Source organism: Sander vitreus, chromosome 8 (genome assembly GCF_031162955.1).
Source record: "Sander vitreus isolate 19-12246 chromosome 8, sanVit1, whole genome shotgun sequence".
Classification (NCBI taxonomy): Eukaryota; Metazoa; Chordata; class Actinopteri; order Perciformes; family Percidae; genus Sander; species Sander vitreus.
The window spans coordinates 19,210,277-19,237,667 of NC_135862.1; the positions used below are offsets into that span (position 1 = coordinate 19,210,277).

The window sequence follows — 27,391 nt, forward strand, 5'->3', positions numbered from 1 at the left end:
AAGAGGTCACTCTTATACCCCTGTCCCACTGGCCAAAAAAAACACTTTCACCCACTATCTGTCTTTTGTCTGTGTTATGCGCTCCCCACCTTGCTCTCTCTTTTTCCTCTTGATTCATCTCAGGTGTTCCTGATTCATGATTGTCAGTGTGGCCCCGCCCCTGTATATAAGGAAGGCTGGGAGACAGGGATCAGGTCTCTGAGACTGAAGCAGCTCTGATCACCGTTGTCTTCTTTTGTCTTCTTTTGTGTTTTATTGCTTTGAGGATGGAGGTTTGGTAGTCTAGTTTTCGTGGCTTTGTTTCTGTTAGTTAGTCACTACTCTTTAATTTAGGGGGAGAAGTTCTGGGTCCGACGGCCCTTGATGGGTTGGCTCAGGCTTCTTCCTTTATTTTGTTCTTTTTGGCCAGACCTCCAGACTCTGATAGTTTTGGTTTAATCAATAATTTACTTTAACTAATCCTCGGGTTTGGTGTTATTCGATATGTTGAAACAACACATTTAAGTTGTGTTTGTTTGCTGTGGCTGTAACAGTCTGCAGTGGGAAAGGTTACAGTCGGCATTGATTCCAAAAAACACGCAATGGGAAAGGAGTCTATCGGCTATTTTTAGCAGTTTTACCCGTGTTTAAAAAAAATGTACCCGTACCCAAAGGCAAAAGTTGTAGTCATTTTTTTATGATTCAAGTCACGTGTTTGCTATTGCCTTTTGCATTAGTTGACAGACACTACCTGATTTGAGGTTAATGTAATTCATACAGCAGGCCAGCTCCAGATTTCATAGATTGAATGACTGGTGTCATTGATATTCAGGTCAGCTGAGGTTGCTGAGCCTGTGTGGCCCTGGGGGGCATTGTGTTGACTGCAGGGGTTGGGATAAATAGCTTACATTACCATGACTGCGTCTATTGGATGAGAGAATGAGGGAGAGAGACAGACTGACACAGTGAACGAGCCATGACTGGATCATCTGCAGCTGGATTACATCATGAATAATACTGTACTTAATACTGAAACATACTGTCTGTTCTCTGGGTTCAGGAGATATTGAGTTGTATTTGCAGGGGATGGACAAAAATAAGCAATAGATTGCACACAACACAACAAGTAACAGCCTGACAAATGAAAACAGGCTTGAATTCACACCTCACTATCACAGTTGTACCAGAAATTGCCAACATGTATTATTTGTTGCAGGGGTCTTGCATTTTTAGGTGTATCTGACCATTTTCTTTATCAATAAATAATAATGAATTCTTGAATAGTTTCTAATTTAAAAGAACAAGATGAACAGGATTTCATCTTGTCCTGCTGAAAAGAAAACATTTTTGGTGGCTCTGATATTTACTGTCTTAGATTGCTAAAAGAAAAAGGTGAAAAGTGAATTCTGACTGTAGATGAAATCAAGCTGGTACATTCTGAAAAATACAGTTATTTTTTCTATTAAGTGCTGAACCAGTTTTTGCTTAGCAACAGGGGGCCTGTTCAGCACAAAGCGTGTAGAAAGCATCTTTTTCGGCAGGTGTTGTTGAGTGTGTCCTGGGGTTACTGCTTTATCTGTGGTGTAATAGGCTTGGATAGCCTATGTCTGTATCCTTTATTTGATTGAATCATTTTGTTGGTCCTTTGGGAGATAAAAACCTGTTTGGCTGTAGCCAAGGCCAGTCTTATTTTCCACACAGATACAGTATAGAAGGAGTGTATCTTTAAGAGCTTAGGTTGCAGAGACACACAGGCTGTCTGTGGCACAGTTTGAAATGAAAATCAATGATTTGTCATGTATAATTCATAAGTTTCATCACCACTGCTTTGTAGTAAAATAACACTGATTCAGCATACAAATTTAAGGGATCACAGCTTGCGTTTCAGTTTGTATTTATGTTCAAACACAGTATGTAGTCATATCAGGTGTCTGATCTCAGATATGATATGATTTGAGCTTTCTTCTATTTCTTGCTTTCCATTTGAGAGAAAATTATGTCAAACTACATTTCTAAAGTTAGCATTTTGAACACTTTGGTGTTTTCCACCAAGCAGAATATGTTATTAAGAAATATGTAGAGAAAGTAGAGTAGAGTAGAGATATTAGCTTCTAAAAGTTGAGAGACGTTGGCAGTTTTACGTGCTGAATTCTTGATGGAAAAATGAAATGGTCAAACTTTCCAGCTGCTTCAGTGGACCACCAGTAGAAGTGGTTGTACTGGGCAGCTGTGAGGCATGTTCGTGTATAATTTCATGAATGTGGATCAGAAAAACAACTGTTCTCAGCAGGCTCAGGATAAATAAAGCTAAAACGAGATTGAACAGCAATGCCCCTTAAACCAGACTAAGTCACTGCTGCCCCACACAGATGATGTCAGACCAAATGTCTCACTGTTTCATCTTGATTTTATCTGTATCAATATTCCTTGCCCATTCCCTGTCTCACTTGTTTTTCCCAGTAGCATTTGGTGATGACAGTCAATCTGATCTGCTGTATCACAAAATGTGTGATTTTAGGAGGGTTAGTCATCAGATACCTTATTAATATTGGATTTCCCATCTTGTGCCTCAGTATAAGCAGTATTACACTGTCCAGTAGAGGCGGGGTGATGTGAAAGAAAAAAATAAATCCCACATTAACCAGCACACCCTCTTCAAATATTTAAGGAATAGTTGCGCTTATTCACTTTCTTGCTGAGAGTTAGATGAGAAGATCAATATTAGTCTAAATATAAAGGTATAACCAACAACCTTGGTTTTGCTTAGCATAAAGACTGGAAACAGGGAGAAACTGCTAGCCTGACTCTGTCCAAAGGTAAATTAAGTCAAAGAACCAGGCTAGCTGTTTTCCTTTTGTTTCTAGTCTTTACACTAAGCTAGGGTATCCGGCTGCTTGCTCTAGCTTCACCTTTACTCTTCGGGCATTAGAGTGGCGTCAATCTCATTTAACTCGAAGCAAGAAAGCGAAGAAGCGTATTTACCAAACTGTCAAAATATTCCTTTAATATAGTATATCACAACATGATGTTTACATAGTGAAAATGAAACTGGCAAATTTTGTTTTAGATAGATAGATAGATAGATAGATAGACTCTTTTGATCCCAAACTGGGAAATTACCGTTAACCAATATAAAAGCATAAATTATAAAAGCAATTATATACAAATAAAAAAACACCCAAAAAACAATACTACACTAATAATTGTAATTGTGGGAGAACTTAAACTTACTGTAACTACTTTTTCATGTTAATTTCAGACAACAAAGCGATTCACACCATTTATAATACCACATCAAATTCCCACAAATTGATAATAACAATGGACAGTAAATGATAAAAATGTATATGTTGCTCAGCCTCACTGCTAACTTAAACTGCAAATAAACAAACACCAGGGCTGCTACTAACATTTATTTTCATTATTGAATAATCTGCCTGTTATTTTCCTGATGAATCGTTAAGTCTATAAAATATTGTAAAAATGTTTAGTTTCCGATTAGAGAAAACAGAGAAGATGAGCCTTTACTGCTGGAGATGTTTGCACACTTGTGGAATTGAGACATGACTTGAATGCTGCAGTAGCTGACACTGTGTCTAAGCAGCACTCATCTTCTCTTCTCCAACTGATTAAGACCAATCCAGCGTTAACCCCCATCTTGGCTTCCCTTTGCAGGATTACTGCAAATCTGTGGTTAATGATGACTGTGGTGGTGGTGTTGTTGTTTGTGTGTGTAAGGAGTGACATGGTGGTGGTAGAGGTTGTTGGAGCATATCTTGTATTTAAAGTCTACCAGTCTGACCTCTCCCTCATCCTCCCCATCTCTCCTCCCCCACATCACAAGATCTGCCCCAGATGATAAGGGAAGACGTTTCTATAAAGTTACCCACTCGATTATGCAGCACACATCAGGCCAAGCACAGAAAAGGAGGGGTTTCACTCACTTTCACTTACCCTCTGGCACTCTTAGGGGTGTATAGGGTCAAGATAAAAAGCGCAAATGACACTATAGCCATTGGAGTACATCAGTAAAATCCCAGAATCTGCCCCCGAGCAGCCTCTACTTGGTGTAATATGATTTCTGATTTCAGAGCAATGAGGCTTAAAATTTTAAGGGGAGTAACCCTTTACTCCCCTTAGAATGTTAAGCCTCAGAGGGAAATAGATTGAAATTCAGCGAGCAAAGCAAAGCTGGGAAAGGAGAAAAAAAAAAACATGACAAGAATAACCACCAAAACCAAACCACAAGCATTAATACCTCTGGCAACGTCCAGTGTGTGATTTATGGGGGAGAAGAAATGGCCTTGTTGAGGGCTGTCACGTCTGGGCCTTGTGATTTACTGTGATGACTGGGGCGCTCTCATCACGTGCATTCAGGCTGCTAAGGTAGGACAGGAGAGGTAACGGGCCCCATTAATACTGATGATAAGAGCATGCTGCCTGTCTGTGTGGTGCCGGTCTAATGTTTTTTTTTTTTTTTAACAGTATATCAATTCAGTGACAGTTCTTAATGGGATAGATGGGTTTGGTTCTTTCACTATGTACACGTGGTCTCCCCTAATCTCCTAAATGCATCTTTTAAGATCATTTATGATTCATGAGTTACAGAAATGATACTCAGTAATATAGATGCAGAGTAAAGTGCATGGAGAGAGTTAAAAGCGTAAGCGAGTTTTTATGAACTTATTTTTTCTGTGCTTTGTCTGACCATAAGAGATTTACTATAAAAGATGAGCACAGCACCCTATAGGTCTTTGTTCCGCAGTGTTGTTCCAGATTAAAATGAGTGTTTGCATAGTTTCATTGCTGGTCACAAAAGGCCCCCCCTGCAGCACACTAAACTGCTCCTTTTGAAAAGGTGTTGCTAGGATACAGGCTAGCGTGAAGATGAAATCCCCTCTGTATTGCTTTCCTATAGCTGTCCAGCTTGGATATTAGGTCCAACTTATTGTGTATATGGTGTAGCTGTACAGTGTGTCTGCCCATTTGTCTTAATTCATTTTTGTGTGTGTATCCATGCGTATCAGTGTGTATGTTAGAATGTTTAGCCATTTCAGTGCAGTTTTGGTTGTGTCATGCAACGCTGGCATATTACACGGGCTCTTGTCTATCGTAATCCATTTTCTGTAAAAAGAGTCCATTTTTCGGCCGAGCGTTGAGATCTCAATCCTGCTGTCAAACCTCTGAGTCTCCACCAGCTGACACCTCAGGCTGTGTACAATGAATCAATAGTGTCTGCCTCATGTTCAATTACACTCTAATCAACACTCACCAGTCCAGCATGACCTGGGAATGAATGGATGATATTGAACTGATGCTCAGCAGTGTGATACCAGTAAATGAATATATATAGGTGTGAGATCTGGTCGTGAGTTTAGACAGTGTTCGCTGAAAGAAAGTGCCAAGTGGTTGTCAAGCACTGCAAAAACATTCAAAGTACAATTGACTGGCACTGACAAAAATCATGGTGCAAATGAGATTTTGTTTTCTAAATACATTTTTTCTGTTTCAGCCCTTATGTCAAAAGACATCTTACATTTTCAAATATAATTTCCCTTAAGGTTCTTTCTATGGCCAGAATGATTGTTTGTTTAATTGGGTAAATTCAAATTATTAATTTGGTTATTTGGATACCAGTCCATTGGAAGTGCATTCGGCATCACTCAAAAGTCCTTGGTCCTCATTCACTCACACTGACTGCACGTCAAAGGTTATTTTTTTCTTTCTAGATTGTTTTCTCTCTTTTTTGGAGGGGTGTAGGTGTGCTATGTTTAATAAAACAGTATGAACACATGAAACATCTTCAATCTGATCTCATTTAGAATATCAATTATATGAACGCAATGCATCAAATGCAAATCACATTTTCTCAACCATCATGGAGAAATTATCATTCTTCTGTTAAAGCTCCTGACTCAGAGAGCTGTTGCTTGTTCAGATAGTGTTACTGGGCATGGGGCTGAGAGCTGGTGCTTCCTGGTGTGGTGATAACGTCTTGGGGGCGGTGAGTAAGCAGCTAGGTGCCTGCTTAGCTAAACCAGTGCTCAGGTTGTTTTTTCTGGCTGTCGAAATGTCAATCATCAGGGGTCAAATTGACGTCAACCTATCAAGGAGCTTGTGCCTTGAAGGCTGACAGGAAGCAGAAACCCGGTAAAGATGCTGTGGCACTATCTGCCTGTGCTCCAGATGAAGGCAGGGATTGGCTGCTGAAGCAATTAATGTGCTACGACGCAGGTTGATTTGTATACAGTTTCCACATTACATACATAGAAAGGCTGCCATTACATCAGCAACATTTGTGATAATAAATAAATAGTTTGAGGCATTGAAGACGTTACCTTAAGCTCTGGGAACTTTTAAGGGAAGTTTTATGGACATTTTATAGACTAGACAATTGATCAATCAATTGAAAAAATCATCAACAGATTCATGATTAATGAAGGTTATTGCAAGTTGCAGCCGTACACATACACATTGTAACTACTGGTCTATGGTTTTGCAAATGGGAATGTTATTCTGGCTTTTTCATGCAGATTCCTGTCCTTTTACTTCAGTTTTAATAGGCCGCACTGTCAATTGCTCACAGCTGGTCTATATTTTGCAATGTTGTTGTTCATTGCTTGTTTATAACAACATCGCAAAAATACAGACCGGCTGTGAGCAGTTAACAGTAACCCTAATCCTGAAAGGCAGAGGAGGTTTTTTCATATTTCTGTAAAGTCAAAACAAATAGATGTTCTTCCTTAAAACTCTTTAAGGAAGAACATCTATTTGTTTTGACAAACACACAAACACACAAAAACACATTTGTTGTTCCGATGTTTTTGACGTTTTTTCTGTTTTCTTTTCATTCCTAAAGGAAAACCAGGCAGTCCTGCTAATGTTCCATCAGCTGAGCTTCTAGCTGTAACCCCAGCAGGTGGTCCTCACTTCAACATCATGCTGCACCTCACCCTGCTCCTCCATGTCCTGGTCCTCTCTCTCACCCCTGCAGGTCAGTAGCACGTTCACCTAAAAGGGAAGGGCTAAATTAATTGGCAGAATGTTGTTTTGAGATGCTGTGTCACTGCTTTTTGATGAAAGCAGCACATCTCTAAAAATCATACTTTACACTCAGCCTTTTTAATTTGACAATCGCATGACTGTATATATAGCTATTGAATGTTGAAACAATTAAATTTCTCAGCTCAGAGTTAATAAAACTAAAAATTTAGTTAATAAAAATAAAAAATAAAAATTATTTTGCCTCAGTGATACATGACATTTTGTAATTAGCAGTAATCACACTTTGATCTCTGAGAATTTTCTTTTTTTAAAGCTATAGTGCGTAGTTTCTGTCGCGCACGCGCCCCCACCCCTCCTCCAAGCAGTTGCTAGTATGCAAGGGAATGTCACCGGACCACACAATCATCTAAACATAGCCATACTGAGAAATACAGAGAGAGTTGTGTGGAGCTGATAGTCTTAATTAGCTTTGTAGCAACTCTTTGGCAATGGCTTGAATGTGACGGACATTCATTTATATCAAAAAGTTACGCACTAAAGCTTTAACATTGCTGGTGGGCAGCCATCACTCAGAAATCAACAGGACTTTGCTCATTTAGCTAGACCGTAATTTTTACAAACTGTCAATGCAAGGTGTCTCATATACTCATATAGCAACTAAAGAAACAGACATACACTTTGATTAGTGGCTCCAACTACAAAGCAATAAAATCACATAGGTGGCAGGCACTGATAGAAGCACACGTCAGAACTGGATTGTCAGGATGAATGGGGCGCCATTAAGAAAAAGTGTTAACAAGCTGCTAACTGCCAACTTTGAAGAACATGGCACTGACAGAGATGGCAGGGAAGAAAATAGAAATCTAATTTTATTGACTACAGAAAAGATGTGTTTTAACGTCAGGTGTAAATGCAAACTAATTAAATGAGATCTAAAATTTAGATACTCTTAAGATATGATATGCATGTTATTACCAACTGCACAAAAAGCACACATTGTAGAAAAGGCTGCAAAGCTTATGCATATCTGATAGGCCTGGCCTGGCTGGGAAATTGTGGGCATTGGGGGGCCTAGAGTTTGTAGGTTTTTATCCCATTTTTGTGACACTGCTGTGCAATCAGCTGTGTTGGAAACAAAGCAAGGTGGTCAGAAAACAGCAGGCCTGAAAATAAGCTGTCTAAAAAAAATAAATTAAAAAAAACTCCTCTGTGTTCCCATGTTGTGGGCTATTCTCACTGGTTTCAGATTGGATTTCACATGAACCAAAAAAGAGGGAGCTTGGATTTAGAATCTTCTGGCTTCCCACCACATCTTTCTTAAACAGACTTTGAAGAGATTTTCTTTTTCTCATTTTTTCCAACATGGTAAGGTACTATGTATTATTGTAGCTGAGTTTACCAAAGGTTTTGCTAGCACTACAGCTACAGCTTAGAATACCCTGTTGAAAATGTGCTCATAGAAAAGGAATGGTAGATAAGCGCTCAAAAACACCACTTTTAGATACCAATACTGTACATGGTTGCATGGCACACATAGACTCCGTATATAGAGTTTACCCACACAGGGTGTATGGCTGCTCTATCTAAATAGACAGCAGCCAACCAACAGACTCGGGTCGTTATCCTGAAAAGAGAACATCGACTTGACATTTTTGTTTAGCCCCAACAAGAATAAAGTTTGATGGTTAATGTGACATTAATGCTTTGACAGCAGAACAAAAGTCAAGCACACACTATCCAACTAAACTATATATATAGTATGTGTGTGTGTGTGTGTGTGTGTGTGTGTGTGTTTTCTATGGCCCAGCTGGCCCATAGTAAGGCTTATACCATAACATACAGTATAAGAATACAACAGAATTTAACTGTCAGGATTATTTCTTAATCATCAGGTTGGTATGATAGTGTTCTCCCTTCTGTTAATGTACATGGGTGACCATTTGAATACAGCATCATTGAGTAATTAAACACGCATTCACTCAAAGCCAACCACAACAGTTTTGAGCTTTGTATGTTAGTGTGAAGGGCAGGATGTAGTGGATTCCAATGAGATGGCCCTCTGCCAAAGGTAGTATTTCAGTCCAAAGCAGGGTTTCCAGCAATTCATCACATTCTCAGCAGCAAAAAGGGATTAATACCTGTACCTCACTAAAGAAACTCTTATGATGGTTCATGATTTCCTTTGATCCTTTTTCTTGTTGTATCCTGTGAGAAGTGAGAGAAATATGCCTGCAGTTTAAGAACACAGGAAGGAATTCAAATATAAATATCAGCAGTCGTATATTTGCAGCGTCATGGTTAAATATGTTAACATGATTTCCTTTGTTAACTGTTACAGATGCATCAATGCATGGGGAAGTACCTGACTTTTATGAAGGTAAGACTTATTATAATACCAAATAATAATAGTTACTAATTCCACTGCCATAAAAAAAAAATATTATTTTAACAATAACTTATTAAACATTAATGGAGTTTTGATAATGATGAAAATAGATGCTTATTCCTTTTGGCCAGTGTTGTACCATGAGACATTCAGCCACGCTAGCATGCACGCATGCACACACGCGCGCGCACACACACACACACACACACACACACACACACACACACACACACACACACACACACACACACACACAGAGTAGAATTTTCTCTCTGCTCAATGTTTGTACAGTGAGCTTGCCTGCACCATCAGGCTAGCCAAGAAACTCCACTCCGCTTATGGCATTTGATGTGAGAGAGTCTATTAGAAATGTAATTTTGAGATTCAAGACATAATTGAGCTGTAATCTATATCTGCACAAAATATTCATCAGATGTTATACCACTGGTGATAGGGTTTATACGGTGGCCCTGAAGTGCAAATCACAACAGCAAATAGAAAAACGCAACAGCAAATCATAAAACACAACGGCAAATAGGAAAACACGACAGCAAACATGAAAACACGACAGCAAATAGGAAAACACGACAGCAAACATGAAAACACGACAGCAAATAGGAAAACACGTCAGCAAATATGAAAACACGACAGCAAATAGGAAAACACGTCAGCAAATATGAAAACACGACAGCAAATATGAAAACACGACAGCAAATAGGAAAACACGACAGCAAATATGAAAACACAACAGCAAATAGGAAAACAAAACGGCATTAACTTCTACCGGAAAAGGTAGGGCCTATCTAGCAGAGGACGGAGCCTCCTGATTGGACAGACGGACTGTCTCTCTGTTAAAAGTAGGCGCTTTTCCGTGTTTTTCACCTCTCCTTCCTGTTAAAAGGTCCGTCCTCTGCTAGATAGGACCTACCTTTTCTGGTAGAAGTTAATGCTGTTGTGTTTTCATATTTGCTGTCGTGTTTTCCTATTTGCTGTTGTGTTTTCCTATTTTCCGTTGTCTTTTCCAATTTGCTGTCGTGTTTTCATATTTGCTGTCATGTTTTCCTATTTTCTGTTGTGTTTTCCTATTTGCCGTTGTGTTTTCCTATTTGCCGTTGTGTTTTCATATTTGCTGTCGTGTTTTCCTATTTGCTGTCGTGTTTTCCGATTTGCTGTCGTGTTTTCATATTTGCGGTTGTGTTTTTATATTTGCTGTCGTGTTTTCCTATTGCTGTCGTGTTTTCATATTTGCTGTCGTGTTTTCATATTTGCTGTCGTGTTTTCCTATTTGCTGACGTGTTTTCATATTTGCTGTCGTGTTTTCATATTTGCCGTCGTGTTTTCCTATTTGCCGTTGTGTTTTATGATTTGTTGAAGTGTTTTCATATTTGCTGTCGTGTTTTCCTATTTGCCGTTGTTTTCCTATTTGCCGTTGTGTTTTATGATTTATTGAAGTGTTTTCATATTTGCTGTCGTGTTTTCCTATTTGCCGTCGTGTTTTCCTATTTGCCGTTGTGTTTTATGATTTGTTGAAGTGTTTTCATATTTGCTGTCGTGTTTTCGTATTTGCTGTCGTGTTTTCTTATTTGCCGTTGTGTTTTCCTATTTACTGTTGTGTTTTATGATTTGCTGTTGCGTTTTTCTATTTGCTGTTGTGATTTGCACTTCAGGGCCACCGTAGTTTCAAGTTCAAGACTTAACACAAGGTTACAGTTGATGTTTAATAACCAGAAAGGTCACAGGGTTGACAGGGTTGTGTTCTGTCAAAGTACCCTTAATGGTTCCTAGCTGCTCATTCCAACCTAGACAATACGAGTAAATGTAATGTGATGTGTGTAATGTGAAAAATAGTATTTATTTGTATTAATTATAGTCTTCAAACAGAGACAAACAAGCTGCAGCTGTTTACTGGCAGGTTGATGAGGCTGTGGCCTTGGAGTTGTTGTTGCTGTAACTGGCATGAAGTTTGAATTCCATTTTATTCTTAAGAAACACTCAGCATTGACAGAAACTTAGTTGTTTGTTCATGTCTGGACAACAATATATCGTAAGGCTTTGATTTCCATGAAAAGACAAATATATCTGTCCAGAATTAGGGGCTACTTTCTTGTTGTACAATTTCCTGTTTTGTTCAAATTTTAATCTAGTGGAAAGCATACCACACGTCATCGGAATATATTCACCTTCTCCCTAATTAAACACACTATTCAAGCCTTTGTAGTGTTGTTTTACTCATTTACTGAAATACATTGAAAACCAAATAAAAGAAGTATGTCAGATCCAAATGGGCTTCAGTTGCAGCTCTACTCCTCGTCTGCCCACTGTAGCCCCTGAGGTGGTAAAACTACAATAATATCTGCCTGTCTGGATCCGTAAAGGGACAGGCAGTGATGACAATCGGACAGCACTAATGAAAATCTATCTGGAGGTCATGTTTCTTTTCACTGTTGCTATTTCTGGATTTCTCTTACTTGCAGATGTCCAGATGTACATTACTCCAAATGGAAATGGTTAAAGTCCAAGGCATTGAACTGTACTGAGCAGATGAATCTAGGAGGGTCATTAGAGCTAGAAACTGTATTAGAGCTGCCATGCCTCATTGTGGGGTTATTGATAGATGATACAGAAAATTGATATGTGTGATTCACCCATATATTGATTAATTTGTATGTATATTTTTCCTGTATATATTTATCTAATTATTTACTGTGATTGTTTATCACTTTGGATTTTTATACAACCCATCCATCGTTGCAGATTATCCATAAAGGAATACTTTACCCTCAAAATGACCAATTGTATATAAATTATTCACCAAGTGTTGAATTCGTGAAGAAAACATTGTTTTCTTTTTTCTTCACAGATTCAAAGCAACACTATGTTAGTAATTGTTATATTTGGGGACAAACATACAAGAGAACTGTTTAAAGGAATAGTTCAACATTTTAGGAACTACGCTTATTCACTTTCTTGCCAAGAGTTAGTTGAGAAGATAGATACTACTTTCATGTCTGCTGATTTACATGTCATGTATGCTAAATATGAAACTACAGCCAGCAGCCAATTGTAGCTTAGCAATAAGACTGGAAACATTGATATCGCTAGCCTGGCCTTGTCCAAAGCTAACAAAATCAGCAAAACCGGCACTTAGAACACACTAATTAACATGCTATGTATATCTTGTTTGTTTATTGTGTACAAAACCAAATTGTATAAATGACAAATTAAGGTTTTATTTTTAGTGGGATATGTGCCAGACCATTTCATAGTGGAGCACAGCCGCTGTGAGGTTGCCAGGCAACCATCAGAGACTCCAGGATGTCACTGTGCCCGGCCAAGAAATAGTCCAGAAATAGTCCATATCGATCTTTTCATCTAATACCCTGCAGAACATCTCAAAATGTTGTAATTCTTTAGGTCAAGCGTGTTGGCCAAAGGAATATCAAACCCTCCGAGTAGAAGTGTTATTTTCAAAAAATGCAGCCTATAAATGTATAAATTCCACCAGAAAGCTGTGGCACATTTCCAAAAATACTGTTGATCTCTATTGATAAATAATCAGTTGAGAGTTTCTACTATGTAGAGCAGTTTGTCATTTACTATACTGTCAGTTTACTTCTGTATTTGCACAAGATTTGTTCCATGTGTGTTATTCTCTTTGAGAATAATAAAGTGGAGGCAGACTATCAGCAAGAGGTAAATTGGCAAAAAAGGAAGGCTTGCTGATTCGTTGCTTGGGAACATGTGTTGCTGTATGCAGGTTGAATTGTTGATGATTCAGTGAGGAGAGGAATCATTTTTTTCTGGTGGTCTTTCTTTTGTTTTGTTTTTTATCCATTTGCTTTCTTTTCTTCTCCATGAAGCATCGACCGTAGATGACTTTTACAGTCTGTGTGCCTGAGTGTCCCCTCCTGGACATTATCAGTACAATACACTATACACTACAATTTTTAAGGTCACTCAGCAATAATACATGTATGAAAATGCTGTTTAGGCTTTATAATTTTGAATGCTTTCTCAAACTTGTACAAAGATGAAGTAAATAGCCATAGGAGAAGGCAGAGCCGATCCCACATTCCTCGAAGGTCAGGACATTGCGTAGGTGGCCTTCCAGCTGGGAGAAACTGCAGAATCTATCTTTTTTTTCTTAAAAATTATCATTCAGCCCGTAGCAATGTTAATGCCCATCATTCTGCTGTTCAAGCGACAAGCACCCCCTGCTGTCTGAGGGATCGCTTTAAAGGGGTGATAGAGTGCAAAACTGATTTTACCTTGTCATAGTTGAATAACGACAGTTTGGTGGGTAAATAGGATATACATAGAAGCTCAAAATCCCATTGACATCCCTTTCCTCTGCATATCTCACAATTTGAAACTGCCTCTGAAAACGGGCAAATCTCAAGCTAATAGTTGACGTTTCTTTGTGCGATAGACTACAGACTCTGTACTACATTTAACAATTATTTATATAAAATTTAAATAATAATATATTATAATAAATAAGAAAGTGCAAAACAACATTCAAAATGTGCAAAGGTGATCACAGTCACTGCTTCTGGCAGAGCTGACATCTAGCATCCCTACAAGCTATCCTTTTTTTTTTAAAAAGATCAATTCAAGGGCCCTTTGGTAATTGCACTCTTTTACAAGTGGACCATTGATGCTTATTTTCATTACAAACACCATACAAACTATACAACACTATACAAATGGTTAAAAATATTTGTCCTTAACAACTGAAACAATTTTAACAAACAGTATACAAACTATACATCACTAAAGTGCAAAAGAAAGTGCAAAACAACATTGTCAAAATGTGCAAAGGTGTTCACAGTCACTGCTTATGGCAGAGCTGACATCTAGCATCGCTACAGGCTATGTAAATAATGCACAGTGAGCAAGGGCGTTCAACAATCGCCATTATATCGAATCAACAGGCACGTGCAACCTAGCTAGCAGGTGAAGAACTCAAACAACAAAATCACCAGCTAACTTACTTTAAATTTGCAAGAACTATAGACTAATACAATAACAGGCTTAAATAAACCCAAAACATAAGTTATACGACTTACAGTTCTCACGGACACACACTCGCGATATCAACTGGCTAGTTATCCTCCGGACAACGACGGACCACGTCTCTTTTTCTTTCTCTCATTTTGGCCGTGTGGCACGCGTGCCAGCTTGCGGTGTGAAGCGCATTGTCCGAGATGCACTTGACGGCCTTTTGTGCAGCGGATTTTTTATTTTTTTTTGACGAGTTAAGGCTGTAGGGTTCCCCAGCTTAGGCAGGCCGCCTGAACTGCAAAGTGCTGCGGAAAACCCTGGATAGTTATGCCGGCAGCTGGCAGCCGGTCAGCTCCGTGGAGCCCCGAGCCCCGGTAGTCCAGTAACCCAGAAACTGTGACTTTGCCCTGGGTATGGAGCCCGGCAGGCTGCCGCTTTCAGACTGTGTGGAGGTCCTGAAGTCCAACACGTCTTACCAAATTTGCAATTAGCCATCAATTTTCGTAAAACGGCCCATATTTGAGCTTTATATAGTTGATTTCTCGCATAAAAAAGTCTCAGAAGCGAATTTAATAACGAAATAGTAGACAAACAATGTATAATGTTACAGTGTCTGAAATATGAGACCTGCTGTCTCATCTCCAATGTATGTGTATGTGGTTCGCTTAACCAATCAGTGCGCAGCTCATCTAAATATTCATGAGCATACAATATTTAGAAGAAAAGCTCTTGTTCCAAATACAGCCATATTCACAGGGTAGTTAATGGCCCATAGAATAGCACTTGGGCCATTTTCAGCCCAACCAATATTACATACCCTATTAGGAGACCTTCAGGAACAGTGTGAATACCCTATATAATCATTCTATCACCCCTTTAAAAAAGTTTGTAGTTTTCATGGCATTAAAAAGTAATCAATTGTTCTCATATCACTTCTCAGCTGTCCAGCCATATTGTCAGTATAGTACTTTTTATTCATATTTCACCAAGCTATATGGCTGTATACACCACATCCATCTCAATCCTAATCCATGCTGAGCTTTGAGCTGCTTGCCTGGTTAGACTGCCTGCTGCACTGTGTAATCAAAGTTTCTAATACTTCTGTGAAAATTAGAGTTAGTCAATCAACAGAAAATTATTCTGCAACTATTATGCTTTAGTTACTTTTTAAGTAAAACAATGAGTTGCGTTAGTTACATAGTTTTATAGTGCTGGTTGCAGATTTTCAAATGTGAGGATTTGATGCTTCTCTTGGTCGTACATGATAGTAAACTGAATGGGTTTTGGACTGTTGGTCAGACAAAGCAAAACATTTGAAGACATCACCTTGGGATGTAGGACATTTTAACAGGCATTTTTTTACAACTTTGTGTCATGGTTTGAGAGTTCAAAAGCAGGAGACCAGTCAGGCAGGTTGGCAGAAGAAAAAGCAAGCTTTAATTAATAAACATAAGGCTTAATCCAAAAACCAAGAACACTAGAAACACCAGCAGATACACTGAGAGCCAGAAACAAACGCAGACAATCAGACACCGAAAGAAGACAACACAAGAAAAGGAGGGTGGCAACGAGGGACATGAGGGCTGACTACACATCAGGGCGGGGCAGACAATCACAAAGGCGGAAAAACACACAAGGCAGGAAATAAAACAAGACATGACACATGAGAAGAACCTAAACTAGACTGATTGAATATGCTGAAAATCTGATGGACAGCTGAGAAGTGGATGCTGCATAAATTGTCTTAGAAGTTTTTGTGGATATTTAAATACAGTTATTCTGGTGATGCACTTTCAAAACCTCAGTCATCGTTTATTATAATAGATTATAATAGACTAGATTGTTTTAGATTAATATGTGTTATGGCCTGTGAAAACATCTTGGTTAAAAATCACCCTCTCATATGGCATTTGAATCGCTCTGCTCTGTTGCAGAATAATTTGTTTTGACAGCAGTTGTGATTGCACAGCTGGCACCACACTGAGCACACACTGACTGACACTGGCACTCTTATGTCCATCCCTCTGTCAAATAGTCGGGCTGACAGTGAAGCCGAACATATGAAATTTAAAAAATAGAATACTGCCCCAGGGACAATTTGGTCTGCCACCGTGCCTCATTATGTGGCTCAAGGGCTTGTGGGTAATTATTGCTACACTGTGCTTTTGTTGCCTCCAGGAAACAATTTGTTATCTGTCCCACTTGGACACTCTTGGTCATGCAAACAAACCAGGCTACAGATTTAGCTGAAACACACAGCTGTGAGCAAAGTTAAATTCATCAGAGGATTATGTTCTTCTGGGATTTTGGGGTAGTTATGTGACGATTTTAAATGTGAAACACAACACATGCAAAACATTTATTTTGCAAACTGTATGTAGCCCCTAGGCTGGTAAATTTGAGAAAAGGCAAAAAAGAAAGTAATTTAACAAATGTACGCATGTACAGTGGTGCTTTGAGGTCATAATTACAATGCTAACATGCAGATTAGTAGCAGGTGTAATGTTCTCAATTTCACAATTTTTCTTTTTCCTGTTACCATGCTAACATTTGCTAATTAGCTCTAAACACAAAGTATGTTTAAGGCTGATGTGATCGTTTTAGTTTTGCAGATATTTGTTGTTGTTCAAAATAAAGATTTGACCTTATGACAGTGCTAGATGGAATGTTCACCAAAGTTTTTATTGTTCACCCTAAGGGGGACATGAATGTCTGTCTACTATTACTACAATTGTCATGACAATCCATTCAACAGTAGTTTTACTTAAAAAAAACAAATGTGAAACCAAAGTCACCAAAGTCATTAGGGTTTATCTTATGGTAGCTGTTTCAAATTTCAGTGAAATATATTAAGTAGTTTTTGAGACATTTCACTCAAAAACAAAAACGTCAACCTAATGTTGGCACCGGAGGAGCACCAAAGTCAGTAGGATCCATCATGTGGGGGACCATGAATATCTACAAATCTATCTTAATCTATCTTAATCTATACAAAATGTCATGACGATCCATCCAATAGTTTAAATATTTCAGTCTTGCCTAGAGGTGGTGGACTGACCAACTGACATTGCCATCCCTGGATCCATGTAGTTAGCATAGTTAACCAGAGAGCTAAGAGACATTTGAAAACAAAGTAACTGTAGAATGAAATCCAGGAAAGGTAAAGAAAGAGGAGCAGAGTGTGACAGTATGATATGGGTTAGAGAGTTGACGGGAGGACACGGAGCCAGAACGATAGAGATAATAGTGAAACCAGGCAGAGAGAATGTAAGAGGCCTGTGTGTGTCTCCCGGCAGTAGGCCTTATGTGGCCTGCTTCAACACTCCCCTTCACCATCTGTCGCAACCCGCATTACAGGGAAAAGATAGAAACGGCACTCATCTCTCTGAGTTTCACTCCAACTGCTATTTCAGCACTGCACCAGAGTGTCAGTGGCTCCCCTCCTCCAGCCCATCCCACATTTATATTTCATATTTACATACAAAGCATTTATCTGACACTCATGCAGAGCAATCTAAGTGCAGCAGTTGAATAGGGTCACTATATTCCCTTTACTCTTCTGTGTTTCTTTCAATTCCTCTGTTTTTTTCCCTCTTTTTTGCTCTTTCTAGTGTCCCACGTAATTTGCATTCCATCAGCCCCACAATGCCCCATTAATAGTATGTTTAATTCTCTCCCAGGCAGCAGTAATTTAGAATCCTTGGGATTTGCATCAATGTCAAGCACTCACACACAGTTGAGCGCTAGAGTGTGTGAGTGGGAATGGATCCTGTCTTGTTGTCTGTGTTGACGTCTTATTTGCTGCCTCCTGGTTGGCCATCCTGGTGCAAGAAGGCTCCAGCTAACTTGCTAGTGTGTTTACAAGTCTTGATACTGGTTAGGATTATACGATTTTTAATTACCTTTGCTTTCTTACAGCAAAGGCAGATAAATATGCATCTGGTGTACTGATGTTTAACTACACAGTATTGGAGATTACTGTACTTTGATGTTAAGCTCTCACACATGTTCGACTGCTGGAAAGTATATGCTTATTGCTTGATTTTCTTATTATTCTGCACAAACATATCTTCCTGTTTTTGTGGGAGTAAATAACATCGTGGAAGTAGTTAAAATGCATCTTTTGTTCAGGGTTGCTCACTGATGGAGTGAATCCTAAGCGCCAATGCAGGCCTGGTTCTAAGGCTCGAATAGAAGGAGGATATTACTGTCTGAAAGCGTGAGCTTCTCCCCATTGAGGTGTCAGCTGTGCTCCCTTAGAACTCAGAAACGCAGGGGAATGACACACATGTGAGCACACACATTCACACACGCCTCACATTTGTATTCCTGCAGTCACCTACACATACTCTTGATCTGAGAGAATAATCAGCGTTTGGGAACATTTCGCCTCATTGCTTATTCATAGCCTGGCATTGTGTTTATGTCTTATTCATGCCTCTGTTTGTGATGTCTGTCTGTTCTAATGAGTAATTGGGGTTAATTGTGTGTATGTGTTGATGGTGTAAAAGGCAGATTGAACCAAGAAAGGCATTCTCATCAAGGTGACTCCCAGGATTTGCCAATGCAACTGCTTCACAGCACTGAGGATGACACATGCAGTATGAAAGGGGGTTGGATTATGCTAAATCAAGATGGCAATCCCAGTTCCAGGATTTGTATTATCTTATAACAATATCATATCCACTGGCAACAGATGAATGTGTCACTGTGGTTTGGTACCTGAGTGAGCACATATCTGTCATAATTAATGTGATGTTGTCATCACATGCTTAAAAGAGAGAATTTGACAGAAATCAAGGATATATATCGGTTACAGCTACAACCAGGATTTCTCTAAAACCAGGTACTAGAGCCATAGAGATGTGTATGAAAACCATAAACAAGGTTGAATTATCGAAGGGCAGGTCCTCACAGGGCCAATCTCACAGTCTAGTCAATGTTTTTTTAATGTCTTACATCTGAAGCCTGCTGTCGTTTTTGATGGACCAACTCTAGAACTGCCAGACAGACGCTGAGCTCCAACACCTTGATATTTCCTGTTTGTAAGTCTGACCCAGTTTGTTATTTACCCTGGTCTCGTTTGTTTGTTGTCTGCAGACGAAGCCACAGGTTACGGGCCGGTGTTTGAGGAGCAGCCAGTGGATACCATCTACCCCGAGGAGTCACCCGAGGCAAAAATTACCATGAGCTGCCGGGCTCGGGCCAATCCACCTGCCACATACAAGTAACATATGTTCCCCATAAACCCAGTCTCATTACTACCCGCTGTGAAATCTGTGTGCCTCCCATTGCTCACCATCTCTCAGGCTGAATTCAGACTGTTTTAGGATCTGCCTGTAAATGGCAAGGCCACGAGGGTGTTGATCTTGACCTCAATGCACATCCAAGGTTTATTATTTCTGTGTGACCATCCAGCAGTGCATGATTGGGTGATACATGTTCCCACATAATTGTGTCGTTGTCAAACAACCTGCACAACTCATTTTGTCTGCAGCAGATTTTTTCTCATACTAACAATAATTTGATTTTCCAAAATGTGACACAGCAGGAAAACCTAATAACAAATAGGATATTGTTAATGCAGCAGCAGCAGCAGCAGCAGCAGCACAAACAGCACTATCAACGTGTCTCCACCTCATTTTGCAGCTCAGAATTTAAACCATTTTGCATGATCCATTTCAATTTAGATGTAAATGTATGTAAATGATATTGCTTGGCATCCCCCAAATCGTTTTTTTACTGTCAGAGAGCCCAGAATTAGATGTCAGAGGGGAAGGAATTAGTTTGACCACAGCTGGTATTAAGTGTTTGAGAGGGTTCATGTGCAGTACAGTCTGTTATGACTTTCAAAACATGACATTTGTTATTGTTAAATTACAGTATGTGCATGCGTTTATAGCAAGAAAAAGCAACTGTAATGCAGACTCTGGTCCGATTTTGCGCTGCTGAGGAGCCAGGTTTTTGCCACAAAAGACAAAACCACATCATAATTAAAATACTGCATGTCAGAAACAACTTACCTGACCTCTGCTTGTAGTGCTCCATGTGAAACAATCCATTTGTCAACAAGTAATCAAATAGTAGTTATGTACTCCCATATCATACTTTACACAGACTGCTTTCACAATGCTCTACTCTACTGTATTGACCCTAATTTGTTTCCCTTGCAGGTGGATTATGGAGGACATGGAAATTGACTTGAATGCACAAGGAAGCCACTACAGTTTAGTAGGAGGCAACTTGGTCATCAGCAACCCCATTAAAACCAAACATGTAGGACAGTACTTCTGTTTGGCTACCAACATGTACGGCACGATCATCAGCCGAGAGGCCTCAGTCCAGTTTGGATGTAAGTAGCCCACATGTGAACCCCTTTTTAGACTGCAATGATGTACAGTACCATGCAGATTTAATAGAGAACTGTCCTGGAGCTGTACTTTCATGCATATTAAGTGTACTGAAATTGCAAGGGCAGCTGGGACAAATCATAAGTGGTGTGGAAAGTGCAATTTGTGAATGGTCTCACTTCATGATGCCAGCGTGGCTAATGTACTTTTTTACTGTAAACTCCAAATCAGTTGTTGAACTTTATACAACCCTTAAATCTTTAGTGTAGGTCTTACAGGAATTAGCAATAGGTGATTCTTAAATATGAATGTATGACAATATATTCTGTCTTTACAGTTGATTTTTTGTCTCTGCCTCTCTCAGATCTCGATCTTTTCTCGTCTGAGGAGAGGGAGTCGGTGTTGGTCAAAGAGGGACAGGGGGCAGTGCTGCTCTGCGCTTCTCCACCTCATTATCCAGGTACAGCATGTGATAGCTCTATCATTTTTAGCATTTAGATTTTTAATGTTCTATTCTTGATTGTGTGGTTCTCCTCCTTGGTGCTGCAGTCCATAGCCATGCAAGTCAGGTGGACTGTAGCTTGTACATTTCCCTTATATTTTAATGAAAGTGTGCCTGCTGTAGTAGTCATACATACTTTACTGTGAGCCTTTTTTTTATCCACATCTAGGATTTCATGACACTCGTGAACCAATTATATGAAATGAACCAAAGATATTTTGTCCCCTGTCAGCTTGAGATTGAATTGCCCTTCTCAATGTCCTCTAAGGTATAAAAATAATGACATCACTGACTCTGTAATTGTTTACAAAAAATTTAAGCTTTTTTTTCTCAGTTTAAAGTCATCCCCATGCTGGGTTTACTTCTACTCCCTCATGGAAGTAACAGAGAAAGAATGTTTTCATCAGCCTCATATCTAGTTCAAGCTAATATGTCATTACAGTTGTTTGTTTTCTCTTCTTCTACTTGTATATGTGGTCACATTTTATCAAGCATTTTTAGAGCATTAATTCAACCCAAAAACTTTTACACATATTTTCCATATTCATGCTTATGCAAATCGGTCAAACACAACAGTCTGAAAGCATTGTTAATTCTCTCTCCACAGCGTCAGAATTACTCAACAAGCCAGTGTGCTCACAGAATGCCTCTATTATGCCTCTCAGCTAAAAGAATTATAAGATTTCATCTAAAAGGTCAATAGATGCTTGAATAATAAGTCCCCCTCAGCACCAAAGAATTGTGCTATTTTTATTTTGCATGTCTTCAGATTATTCAAACTGAGCCAGCTTCATATCCAATCCCCTCGTCTCTTTCCAAAGCTTTTGCTGTGTGTCCAGGGTCTTGATTGACGGGTGCCGTTTTGTTGTGTCTCTTTCTGTGCAGCCGAGCTGTCATTCCGATGGATCCTCAACGAATTCCCTACCTTCATCCCACTGGACAAGAGGCGTTTTGTCTCCCAGATAACGGGTAACCTCTATATCTCCAAGGTGGACTCCTCCGACAGTGGCAACTACTCTTGCATTGCGTCCAGCCAATCCATTTCCAAGAGCGTTTTCTCCAACTACATCCCCCTCGTACCTCTGGCTGAACGTTAGTACCTCACTTCCTACTACCCCGTTGTCTTTCCAGTTGCTTATTTCTGACCTTTTGATAAATTATGATTGCATTGAAGCCGTTTGAGATTTCTGGTTTCTTCAGTTTTACAGCCAGTGATCTTAAATAACCCACATAAAAGCCTAAGTCCAAATCTTGGTTAGTTTAATTATCCTGTACCAGATTGATCACAGTATGATACTTTGGCCACAAGAACCTTTGCAATGCTCTGCAATTAATGACTCACACTTTAGTATGCAATGCAATACATATGTTTTGATGTATAAAATGCACTTAAGCACAATACAATCGTGAAATACAACAAAAAGATTGAATACACGTGTCTCTTTAATAGTCAGGAATTCTTAAAAAAGTGTTCAATAAAGAAATAGAATCCAGGTTGTACTCTTTTACCAGCATAATGAGGTGCGAGTAAAGAGCAGGAGCTTAAGTGTTTCTTAAAGACATGAGTTTCAAAAATAAGGTCTAAGATAGAAAGAGACTCTGCCTGGCTGAAGCAAAGCACTATATTGATTTCTTTCTCTCGCCCCTAATGAAACACCATGTTTAATCACAACAGTGCTCGTTTTAAATGTGATAAGGTCACGCCACTGTTGTTGACTCTTTCAATTTATTTTATTTTTTGATTTATAGGAACAAATTAGCTCAGAAGTCGACTGACACACAATAACTTGCTTTAAGACAGAACCAGCATGCTATGAAAAAAATGAACTGGAACATGAACAGCCCCAGAGATAGCGATCACAAACTAAAGCAGTGCACATAGTAGTTAATTCATTCTGTGTGTGTTTGCATGGCTGGATGTAAGAAGTACAAACACAAAAGTATTTAAATGTTTTCCTTATGGGCCTTCCCAGAATCCATCAGTTATTCTTCACTGTTTGGTATTGACTTTTATGATCATGTAACTTGTGGCCTGCTTCACCTGTGACAGAAGTGTTTTGAATGGTATTATAGTTACTTAGGACACGGACTAAGGTCAGGATTAGAGCAGAGCAGGCCAGTTGTTTGGGCTCTCTCATGCATATGTGTATTATGAGATGCTATCTGGGTATGATGTGGCCTGTATTGAACTCTAACAAGTTTGTGTGTCTCTGTTTGCATACCTTTGCATTTTGTCATGGCTTTTTAAATGCCTTGTGTACAGTATGTGTACATAGGACACAATGATTGCATTACTCATGAATGCTAATCCTCTGATTTACGTATCATCTACATTGTTATATTGAATGTGTTAACATGGTATAGTAGTATCATAGTTATAATCAGTTTTTTTGCAGTATCCCGGTTATGTTTTTTAGTAGTTTATGTAAACACCATATCCTGGTTTGAGAAACCGGAAAAGCCCGTTAGTGCTTTGTGTGTGTGTGCTTCAGTAGGACATCTGAGTAAAAGACAACATTTACAAAGAAGTATCTTTTGTTTAATTTGACCCACTTAGGTGTTGACAGAAGAGGCTTTTGAAAATAGTTAAAATGAACACCAAATCATTTTGAAACCACCATTTGTTTCAGGCTTAGTAGCTAGAAATGGGTTTAGCACCTGAGTCATGATTCTGGTCTCTTGTTATTCCTCTCAGGTCCCATCCGGAAATACCCTGCTGACCTCAAAGTTAAGTTCCCAGACACCACTGCTCTGGTGGGGCAGAATATCACCTTGGAATGCTTCGCTTTGGGAAAGTAAGTGTGAGAGATCATTGGTTACCTGTTTGTAATGGGCAATGTTTGAACTGAAATGTTTCATGAAAATCTGGTATCAGCCAGTGAGTCTTATCTTCTAAGTTTTCAAGTGACATAAAATGGATCCCAAAGGAGAATTTAAATGAATATAGATAGAGTTTCAAAGGGTTTTCTGCTCAGTCAGTAATGAAATAATGAGGAAAGGTTACTCTTTGTTATTATTGTGGCATAAAATAAGTTAATTGAATTGATGCAGCATATCAATACACACTTTAGTACACACATTCTGACTCTCGACAACTAAAATACAAAATTTAAATTAATAGGGATGTATCAATTGGTCAAACCACCATATTAGTTAACCCCTAATGCACAGTAACTGTAGTTTACACTGTCTTAGATTTGCTGCCTATTCTCTAAGCTAAATCATTAATAAAGCATGTTTCAGTTACATTATGATGAGTGCAGTGATGCATTACAAGTTGAAGCTAGGCTTCTGTATTATTTTTCTCTCTCTGCCCTTCCCAGCCCTGTCCCTGAGATCCGCTGGAAGAAGTTAGACGGACAGCTGCCACCCAATCACGAGGTGCGGATGGCGGGGGCTCATCTGCACCTGTACAATGTGCAGTTGGAAGATGGAGGCAGCTATCAGTGTGAGGCGGTGAACTCGAGAGGAAAGGACTACCACGCTGCACATGTGTCTGTAGAAGGTAAGAAGTGCCCTGTATATGTGTGTCCTAAGCATATGACAGGGAATACACACATTCATCAAATGTAAGTTTCACAGTCTTTATCATCTGTATTAATTCTCTGCTGGGCACTGGTGTGTGGGCTAAATTAACTAGCCCTTTGTTCTTATCAGTTCCTAGAACATTTTCTCATGTTTTTCTTTTTATAGATCTAACACCTACTGTAATTCCTAAAGTATCATATCATATAATGTTTAGCAGCTTTGAAGTTTTCTCAAATACTGTAACTCATTTGCAGCTTTTCCTGAGTGGGTGGAGCACATCAGCAGCACAGAGAAAGACCTCAGTAGCGATTACAATATGTCCTGCATAGCCAGTGGCAAACCAGAACCACGCATCCGCTGGCTGAAAAATGGAGAACCGGTAATATTCAAACTCATAAATCTTTATTGTCTTAAAATATGTGTTCATATATATATATATATATATATATGCACTTTATTTCATCTCATATATCTTAATTTAGCTATAGTGTATGCAGAGCCCCTTGGCAGCCCCGCGAGATCTTTTAGAACCTGTAGAGTATGCCACCCAGGGTTGTTACAGTAGCACAGCAGTGACAGGAAGCTGGCACTGTGGGTACACATCATGTCAGGAGAAAGCACCTGTTGGTATTGAGTGGGTGCCAGCATGGGTTGTGTAACCCTCCAAGAGAGGAACAAGTAGTGACAGCGGAGTGGGGGAGGCTGTTTCATTGCATTATTATGCATTAATGATATCCTGTCTCAGTTAAATACACTAATTATCATCTGTACTTCTGTGCATGTTAACAATCAACAGTTTGATTTTAATCATGTGCTTATTAATAGAATTTAAATGGTATGAAAATGGTAAAATGTAGAATGATGATATTTTAACTTCACACTCTTGTTATTTTCCACAGTCTGATAGGAAAGAGATGAGGTTCAGCAGCTTGACGTTTGACGATTCAGGGATGTACCAGTGCATTGCAGAGAATCACCACGGAGTCATATATGCCAATGCAGAACTGCGTGTTTATGGTGAGTCACTCTTTGGCTACAGCCACAGCACAAAAGGCTGCACCAGAGATTTAAAGGTCACGTTTCAAGCTGACTAATTAGAACTCATTAGGATTTCTGGAGTGCAATGTCAGATTTTATAAAGAAAAACAACTTTTACATGGATGGGAAAAAAAAAAAAAAAATTAAGAATGTTTCCAAAAATTGAATTTGGTCATCCAAAGCAGCATGCATAACATGTTACTTTGGACAGTACATTTTTATAATTGCAAAAAAGGCCATAGATATATGCATGCCTGCAGTCGATGCACATTCTACTAAGTTTGTGATGAATAATCCAAACTGTCCCTCCTCAGCCTGTGCTCCCACATTTGAACACAACCCAGTGAAGAGAGTCCTGGCACCTAAAAATGGCCGGGTGGTGATCCAATGTCGACCCAAAGCGGCTCCAAAGCCCACCTTCTCCTGGAGCAAAGACACCGAGCTGCTTTACAACTCCACCAGGTGAGCAGTCTCTTAGTAAGATGGCACACTTCCTTTTGTCTTCTGATCTGTAAATATAATATAGATGATATGGATGGATATGGATGCATTCATAGAGGATGGTTTATCATGTCAGAGTTTTCCTTTGTAATGTAGTTTTTAATGCAAATATTCATCAACCTTTTTCTGTGACTGGGAGACACATCTGGGTCATACTAACACAAGGACGAGTATCTGAGAATATCATGTCTCACTACGCTAGATGGGATCTAGAGTCAATCCCCTCTAGAGTAGGAAGACGCATACAGTATAGTGATTTTGGGGATCTAAATAAGCTCTAGATCTCTTAAATGTGCTTAGTGCCAGAAAAGTCTTTAGTGTTGTTGTTTGCCAGTGATTGCTGTGCGCTGCTCTGCTGTCTGTCAGTGGTTGACATTAAGCTCATTCTTAGGCTCCTTAGCATGGACAGACTGGATGTGTAAACCCCTGTCTTGTGGTCCTGACTGACAAAACAAGCCTAATCTGTGAGCTCTAAGACCCCCAACCCTTTCCCCCACCCTTCACACCCCCATGCACCACAGTGAGGACTCACATAGGGAAGGAGCAGCGGCAAAATGTCTATGCAGCAGACACCTCATAATAATTTCTATGGTGGCTGTATGCATGAGAGGGGGTGTGGAGTAGTGACTGGGCAGCTGGCACGAGGCTATTTGTCATGCAAAAATGCAGAGAAAAATGAATCATTGTTACCTTGCTTTTAGTGCAATTTAATGTTGCGTCTCGCTGAATAGTTTCACGTTGACATACTTGTCAACGCTATATCCCATTAGGAAACGGGCAAACATTCAGAGTACTTTCATCATTTTTCATCATCTGCAAAACCGTGGAATAACATACGCTGGACTTTTGACCTTCATATCGTGCTGAATATTTTATGTCACGTAGCTCTTTCCCGTCAGTGTGTGAAGAATTAATTCTGGTTTCTCCTCAGGGTGTTTATCTGGGAGGATGGGAGCCTGGAGATCCTCAACGTGACGCGAGCAGATGAAGGCAGGTACACCTGCTTCGCCGAGAATGACCGGGGCAAGGCCAACAGCACGGGCTCTTTGTTGGTTACAGGCAAGTTTCACCTAATGAGCAATGCTTAATTGATAACTC

At 39.4% G+C, this 27,391-nt stretch overlaps 1 protein-coding gene across 3 annotated transcripts in view; it reads left to right on the forward strand.

Moving 5' to 3' along the window:
* Nucleotides 1-27,391, forward strand: part of LOC144522357 (contactin-1a-like) — a 67,502-nt gene that overhangs the window by 26,314 nt on the left and 13,797 nt on the right. For all 3 annotated transcript variants that reach the window (XM_078257366.1, XM_078257365.1, XM_078257367.1), the window contains 12 exons: nt 6,839-6,973; nt 9,323-9,361; nt 19,475-19,601; nt 20,548-20,726; nt 21,089-21,184; nt 22,112-22,318; nt 23,922-24,021; nt 24,550-24,731; nt 25,009-25,133; nt 25,654-25,771; nt 26,107-26,254; nt 27,225-27,352. In XM_078257366.1, the coding sequence (XP_078113492.1) occupies nt 6,839-6,973; nt 9,323-9,361; nt 19,475-19,601; nt 20,548-20,726; nt 21,089-21,184; nt 22,112-22,318; nt 23,922-24,021; nt 24,550-24,731; nt 25,009-25,133; nt 25,654-25,771; nt 26,107-26,254; nt 27,225-27,352 (1,584 nt within the window). The remainder of the gene's footprint in view (nt 1-6,838; nt 6,974-9,322; nt 9,362-19,474; nt 19,602-20,547; nt 20,727-21,088; nt 21,185-22,111; nt 22,319-23,921; nt 24,022-24,549; nt 24,732-25,008; nt 25,134-25,653; nt 25,772-26,106; nt 26,255-27,224; nt 27,353-27,391) is intronic.